The following is an 8,144-nucleotide window of genomic DNA, read 5'->3' as shown; positions in this document are numbered from 1 at the left end:
GAATGTTTACTGCATTCAGTAGAAGATTGATGAATGTGGTTATGGATCCTGATGGACGCCAATTGGATTCAGCAAAAGTAGCTAAGGAAGAAAGCCCAAAAGCACCAGACATCAGGTAAAGCAAATCCTCAGCTTCTCACTCAGAGAGACAGGATGCAAGGGCAAGTCTACACCACCCCAAACATCCCAAATTAAAGACAGTATTAAAAAAAAAGAATTGGGAAAGAGAAGGGTGAAGTAAGCTGCCCGAGTTCTTCCTTAATAAATGAAAACGGAGGTGTTACAAACTAATTTCAGTAACAGTCATCTTTCCAACCATGCCAAAAATGATTCCCGTTGTAATGATGATCATGCAAGTAGCAGAGATTCTAGAACTATTTCAACTTTTCAAAACTGAGTGAGAAAAGTATTTTGGTAAAGATGTGTAGAAAGGTCAAGAGAAATTTCTACACTGGTATCAACAGTCAAGTGCATATTTCTTCTACAGAAATGTTTTAGCATAGGTTCCATACCACGATTCCATGATCACTTGTGCAGTGTCCTGACAATGCTCCGAATTTGTTCCCCACGTCAGAGATTTATGTACCACAGGAACTTCCTAATAGAAAATGCCCTTTAATGATGAACCCTTGCTTATTAAAAATTAGTTTTGGCAGATTAACACTTAAACTATAGGAAAAAAAAATTGAAATGGAATCTTGTAAGCACCCTTATCTACTGGAGTCTAAGTTAATGGCTTTCTAGATTTCTGTGAAGAGCAGACTAAATGGTATGAGGAAGCCTGGAGTTATTAACCAGCCAGCATCCTTATGTACTACAGTAGCAATTGAACCTGATTTCCATTCAAAGACATTACCCAAGAGGAAACCAAAAACTAATTCTTAATGTTAATGTGAAGATATAAGATTTAAATTTATTTCCAGGAATTACAAGTGCATTTTGTTCATATTAGCAAGCAGTCTTTATACAATCCATTCTTCACTGCTGCCAAAATAAAATGAGAAAAAGACAGCAGAGATATGAAAAGCTAAAAATAGAACTATTTTTCCTAAGTTATTTGTTGAATAGCATTTCAGTTGAACACAACTCAGAGGTAACAATAGATTATTTCTTTTTCTCAATCATAGGCATGTGGCACTTAGACAATCATCTTTGCACAGAAAGCTTTAACAGTCATGCGAGGGCACAGTAATTATTTTAAACAAGGCAAATTTCTCACCACAGAGAGCAGTGGGGAAAGAAAAGGAGGCACTGCACTGGAACATAACACCTAGTAAACTCCACATTATACAATTTCAGTAACAAATACTTGAAAAGATCATTAAAAGGTATACAATTTTAAATGTTATTTAGTGCTAGCTTTGTTTGGTTGTCCTAACTCAGCATTATCAGAAAAGTTTGATAGTACTTGACAACAGAACAGTACTTCATGTCACGAGCTCATGGAGGCTTGATTACAAATCACCATAGTGTAGGTTGCAAGAAATGAACTTGAGATGCTGACATGCTGTAGGAGCAAAAGTAAAATCAAACTTTCTCATTTGAAGATGCAGTGTTCCTCTCTGCAAGAATCTAAATGTCAGTGATTAGATTCAAATGTCAAAACTATCAATCCTCATTTGAAGCATTTCATTGGTATGCAGGATGTAGACTGAGTTAATCAACATGATTTTCTGATTTCTTGCTGCCTCGCCCAGGAAAAGCGCTGGCCGTGGGTCACGGTGCCATCGTGGTCTGTGTGAACCCTTCCAGCACTCAGGGAGCCAAGGGCAGCTGCAGCTGCCACCTTGCCTTGGCACAGGCTGTACAAACACCACTGCATGGTGGGAACTTTGGGAGTACTGTGCCTCCAATGTGGGTAAACTTTAAATGATCTCTCTTAGGAAAAGCAGGGAGAGAAAGGTACAGATTTTGTCAATACATGGAAAAATGTTTCTTAGATGAATTCAGTTAAGTTGGGCTCCTATGTGGCTCTTACACTGGATAGAATACCTGTATGTACAGCACAGGACACCCAAACAAGTGCATAAGCAAGATTAACATGAACACAACTTATGCTGCAATCCATAGCATAATGGTACACTCTGCCAGATGCTAACCAACCATTTCTATTTAAAAAGGACGTGCAAAAAAAATCTGGGATGTCACTGACTTAAAGTGCCCTGAATAGTAGCTTTTCTAAAAAAAAATGCCAGCGACTTCAGTAAAGTCAGAAAAACACAGTTCATGGTGTAAACGTCTTACAGGTTAATGAATTCTCTTCTTGGATATTGATCCAGGAGTGAAAGGAACCACTGCATCTTTCAAACCAGAAAGCAAGCAGTTAAAACACGGGCAGCAGTAGGTGCACGTACAGTACAGTACTGCAACAGGTCAACAATGGGCATTACGCAGAGGAGTGTCAATTACAATTCTTCAGCCTTAAAAGATTCATTGAAAGCATGAAAAGCCAAAACTACCAGGAACCGCCCTCCTGAATGGCTCAAAGGAGTTAGTGGATAAGCTGAGAGAGGCCACAAGACATGACCAACAATAAAGAACTGGGAAGAGGAACAGCAACATTTGAGCATGCCCAGTCCTTTAAGTCCTTGTCCTACAAGAGAGCAGAGACATATTTCAGTGAAGGAAGTTTAACATCACCTTTTAAAACAAGCCCTTTCCTATTTCTGCGCTCTGTCCACACTGTGTTCACCATCAGCCAGAGCCAGCAGGATCTACAGATGTTAAAAAAGAATTCAGAGACAGTAGATCTCAGGGCATTCCATTTTAAACTATTAATTCTTCAAAAGATTAAGAAGATTAAACATAACTAATCAATGAAGTACATTGTTTGTCTGAATCAAAAATCTGTTATTTTCATGTTGCTTCTCAATTCCAAAACCCAGAGCTCAGGGGACACTCTGAATCTTGAGAAACAGCCCAGTGAGAAGAGCTGGCTGATGGAGCACAGGGGCAGTGTGCAGAGCAGGAATGCACAGCAGGACACACTCACTGTGCATTTGAAGCCACCTCCTGGGGACTGGCCCTCACTAGGATGTCAAGCAGCTATGTTTAAACTGTTGTGCTATGGCATAGCTGGCAATCCTAACCACAAATGACTGGGACAAATTACCAGCATATCCTCATCAAGCTAAGTACAGTATTTCAATTTCAGTATTATTCTGGCCAAATGAACTCTGCATAGCAGCATTTGAAGGTAACGATTTTATCAAACCAGAAATTTCTGCTAGCAACAGATCACTGATATCTTTATCCCTAATCCTTTTATCCCTTAATCCCTAATACAACCTAGGTAAGTATGGTCTGAGCAAAGAGGCAAGCATGAGATCACAAACTATGATTTACCACATCAGTAACCACTCACTGTCCTTCCTTAAGACTACACCCTATTAGGAACAGGCTTCATCTTGTTCCTAAAGATTTCTGTAACTTTCTTCCACCATGTGCACATGCACAGCTCTGCTCTCCCACAGAAAACACGGGTGGGACATTAACACCAGCCAGTTACTGTGTCCCAGGTCTGCTCCATTAACAATGCCAACCAACACAACCAGTGTGTGAACCTCAGATTTCCCTACCTTTTCATTATTACAGTATCACCTAGCAAGCTTAAATAAACAAAATGCAGTATTTGTAAAAACTGAAAGTCATTCATTTGTGAGCTTCTATACACCTCAATATTCAAGCCAGTGGCAACAGCAGTTACCCTATTACACTAAAAACTGTACTTTTAAAAGTTTCCCCCGCTTTCTTTTTTCTTTCCTATTAATTCATCATTAAATGAAAACCTGGAGGTACATGCAATGAAGAAACTGAAATCCCATTTTTAGTGCAGAAAAATTATTGCTTATAGCAAAGCCACAAATCTCCTGCACACTGCCAGCAGAGCTGTGGATTTCTGGCAGCAAGGAAGTGCCCTGGCTCAAAGCTTCACCTTCCTGCTGGAACTGCCCACGCAAAGCAGTGATTGCAGAATGCTGCTCTGAGGGAGGAAAGCACAGAGAGCACAAAGCAGGAAACCCAGGGCAGCCTGCTGCCTTTGGCTTGTGTTTCCTTTCCACTCATAAAAATGTGATACTTTCCCTTATCAGTACCACAAGTTTCACAGGTACTCCAATCAAGTCAGTGTTTGACCAGTTTGGTATGAAACTCCTGAGACTTGCAAGCCTTGTGGTGCAGGAAGACCAGTTAAGTTAATTGATTTTAAAAGAAGTCAGTCAGTAAATATCAGTATATTTCATCTTAAATTGAACTTTTAGACCTTCAAAATGCTAGGAAGATTAATAATAATTAATTTATGAATACTTAAATACCTATTCTTATTTACTCACACTATTTGGGAGCTACTTAAAACTAAAGATAATTCCTACTAAAGTTTCATGTGTGGGTTTTTTCCTTTAAAATAATTTAAGAGATTTCTCCTGTGTACATTACATTTAGGAGGAGGTTTTTTAAAGAGCATTTGAAGCCACATGACAAAATTATGTATCTGTAAAAATATGAAGAACACTGCCCCCTAAAATGTTGTTGTTTTTTTTTTAATAAAATTTGCATTTCAAAGGATTACCATTGCTTTTATTCTAAGCAGCACTTTGAAATGCAATTCTTTTTCCCTAAATGTAACCTACAAGTAAGGTAAACACCTCAGACAGTTGCCTGGATTCCATGTGGACACTTCAATGCTGTGGGCAAACAGAAACTTTCCTCAAAAACAGGCCAGAACTGAGGTCAGCTCCTTGGACAGGGAGTTACTGGGCACTGGGAAAGGCAAATCCCACATTTCAGCAGCGAAGTCTCAGAGTCCCCCCTGCCCTGTGTCCCCTGTTGCTGTGACTTTACCTATGCACGATTTAAGATCGGTATCCTGGCTGGAATCTTGCAGTTTCCTCAAAAATCAATTCTTTCAGCTTCTCCTTCGGCAAGTCATCCAACTCCATATCAAACTTGAAGGGTGCTTCAGCTACAGGCTTAATAGCACAAAGAAATATGATTACTTTAATGTCACCGTGCTGCTGAATTTCATGCAGTCCTTTTATGGATGAGGAAAAATCTGAAAATGTCCTTCACAAAAATAACAGAGCAGTCTTCAAGGCAGAACTCCCCCTATTAGTCCTATGTGTGCTTTATGTATTAGTTTACCAAATTTTACACGAAACACAGTAAGTAGCTAGTCAAATCCTAACTACAAGTTGAAATACTTATTTGAGGCTCATAACTCAGTATCTACTTGAAGAAAAATATTATCTTAAACATTTTTATTTATTGGAATAAACATATCTGGCCCTTAAGTAAAACTAGGTTATTTCCTCTTCCCTATTTCTTCACAAAAAGGAGCCAGAAATCTTCTCAGAATTGTACATAAACTACAGTTCCAATTCAGGCTGTTAAAGCATAATCTGATGGCAAACTCAGTCATTCTTCTCCTTTACCTCAGACATATAAAACCAGGCCTCACACGAGCTGAGAATCTCCATTTTCTGGAGACAGAGGACACCTTAGTATCTATTTATTGTGTGGCATCTCCTATGTGTTGTACTCAAGTGAGAAATACAAATTTTGGTAAATTGATGCAATTTGTTCTTCAATTCCATTAGTGCAGTAGAAATACCACCCCTAGAAAGAAGAAAATAACCAGCTGGATCATTTTATCAATGTTTATATTTGAACAATGTCTTTACCTCATCACTTGGATCATAATACTGCTCCAGATATGGATGGGCTAAAGCTTGCTCCACTTCAATCCGCTTATGAGGATTAAAGGTCAACATTTTATCCAACAAATCAAGTGCTAAGAGGAAAAAAAGTGAGCAAGGGTTTAATACACACTCCAAGAAAGTGCCACAAACCTTGCCCTTACCCAGAGAATACCCACCAGCCAAAGTCTGTGCCAGTGGCAGCTCACCCCTGGAGCTCCCTGCTGCAGCTGGGGGCTGTGACTCGGGCACAGAGGCTGTGCCTGCCCCTCTGCCAGCACTCCTGGCACTCCTGCTCCAGCAGAGCTGTTACCCTGCCCCTCTGCCAGCACTCCTGGCACTCCTGCTCCAGCAGAGCTGTTACCCTGCCCCTCTGCCAGCACTCCTGGCACTCCTGCTCCAGCAGAGCTGTTACCCTGCCCAAGCCTTCCAGCCCAGAATGAACGGCAAGGCAAGCAATGCAGGAATCCTACAGCACAATCTGGCTTCAACTACAGCAGAAATTAAATAGATGAGACTACTTCTTCTCTCAGAAAAATGCTTTGGATTTCTGTGCCAAAATCCCAACTAAGATGGAGCTTTTCTGAAATAATTATGAATATGTTCTTATTTGAAAAGAAAACTTGGCTGTTTACAGATGAAAATATCATCCAGAAGTCATTAGGAGTTCTAGATCATCACAGTGAAATATTCTGGCACAACCAGCAGCACAGAAGATACTCTCCAGAGAAGATGCAAAGACATTTATATTCATGAGATTCAGGCAAAATCTGTTGAAGACAACTCGGAAAGAATCCACAAAGAACCTGAAGATTCAGCAAGCAGAGAGTGAGGTCTGGTGAAACTCTGGGCAGACATCACAAATCAGTGCTACTGATTGGTCAGCTACTTTGCCTGTAACATATTTCCCTTTTCCAAGAAGAGAAAAAACTGATTATAGAGCAAGAAGCCCTAAGATACCTGCAGTATCCTAAATTGCATCACATTTCTTCTCCTCACCACGTTGCAGCTTTGCAGCAGGATGAGGAGCACACCTGTGACCTCAGGTCACAGCACAGCCTGGGGAGGGAGGATGCAGCACCACCCCACACTGCAGGGAGCTCCTCTGGGCCCTGCAGCACCAGCACTGCACAGGAGAGCCCCTCCCAAGGCCTCAGAGCTCACTGCAACCATCACTCCGTGCTCTGCTGGGGCTCCCTGAGTGACAGCCAGCTCCTGCAAGCTGCCCTGGCACAGCTGCCCTGGCACAGCTGCCCTCGGGGTGGCACTGCCAAGGGGCTGCACCACATGCACATTCCCCCTCAGCTGAGGTGCCAGCACTGCTGCCACCTGAGCTGTCAAAGCCCACAGGGAGGATTCTCACACTGAGGAGCACTGTTATAAAAGCAGAATAAATCACTGCTGTTTTCCTCAATGACAGGGATAATCAGCTCCACACAGTTCCATCTGCAGAAATCAGCTTTTACATGGTAATTCAGTACCTGATCATATCCACTAAGAGTAAATTATCACATCAGTTAAAAAAGAAGTGACTTATGAATTGTACTAGAGCAGGTAAAAAAGCACTGTACTGTGAACATAACCTCCCTTAAACTGTATGAAGTTGAGTATAAAAGGTAAATTAAAAGCTATCTAGCAAAAAAAAATCATATTTACCCTTTACTAAAGCCTTGCTAAGAAAGGTTAACAATTAATATATGCATTGCTTTTATAACTTTTTCTCCACACATCCTAACTGAATTATTTAACCCATTAAATTTTAAGCTTTCATGGTACCTAAGGATCCCACCCACTGACGAGACCCTGTTTAACCTACACCTGATGCACAGTCTGCAAAATCTCTACCCAGGGCAGCAGCAAGCAGCTGCCTCCTATCTGAAGTTAGAAATAAAGTTCAAGACTTGTTTGATGCCAGTGTCAGAACCCAGTGCTGATGATCAGCAATGAATGATGTACTGTTCTTCCAAGGACAGTGACAAGAGCTGGATTTCACACGTAAGTTAAAGACCAAACTCCACAACAGGTAATCTCAGAGTTACTAAAAATTGCATTAAAAGATCAACTAGTGTGAGGGCTTTGTGCTGGTTTATGATTTTATATTAGATTTACAGGGCTATTTTAAGGCACCTGCATGTTCTATTTCCAATGTAAAGATAAACTCTTAGGTTGTAGAAGCTCCCATCCTGCCATTACTTGGATACAATGTAATAGAGTATAAAATACCTTTGGGGTCAGCGTTTGGAAACAGCCTGTTCCATGGTACCTTATTTTTGTGTGGTAGAGAAAGTAAGTAGTTTCTGGCCTTTAAATTTATTATACAATTCAAATCTTCTTGGGAAGGGGATCCAAGTATACCTAAAAAACAGGAATACAAACAAGAGTGCATTCTATGAAAATCACATTAACACAGCTGTAGCATATTTGCTAAAACTCAGTATTAAAACTGCTGGG

At 40.6% G+C, this 8,144-nt stretch overlaps 1 protein-coding gene across 1 annotated transcript in view; it reads right to left on the bottom strand.

Annotated features, from left to right (window-relative positions):
* Positions 1–887: 887 nt before the first annotated feature.
* MAPK1 (mitogen-activated protein kinase 1) overlaps positions 888–8,144 on the bottom strand; it is a 31,152-nt gene continuing 23,895 nt past the window's right edge. Inside the window, exons 6-9 of the mRNA XM_064392649.1 lie at positions 7,917–8,048; positions 5,679–5,788; positions 4,840–4,967; positions 888–2,593 (exon numbers count right to left, since the gene is read on the bottom strand). Of these exons, the coding sequence (XP_064248719.1) occupies positions 4,851–4,967; positions 5,679–5,788; positions 7,917–8,048 (359 nt within the window). The 3' untranslated portion in view covers positions 888–2,593; positions 4,840–4,850. The remainder of the gene's footprint in view (positions 2,594–4,839; positions 4,968–5,678; positions 5,789–7,916; positions 8,049–8,144) is intronic.

Source organism: Passer domesticus, chromosome 17 (assembly GCF_036417665.1).
Source record: "Passer domesticus isolate bPasDom1 chromosome 17, bPasDom1.hap1, whole genome shotgun sequence".
In the NCBI taxonomy this organism is placed as follows: domain Eukaryota; kingdom Metazoa; phylum Chordata; class Aves; order Passeriformes; family Passeridae; genus Passer; species Passer domesticus.
This window is presented reverse-complemented; position numbering and strand designations above follow the sequence as displayed.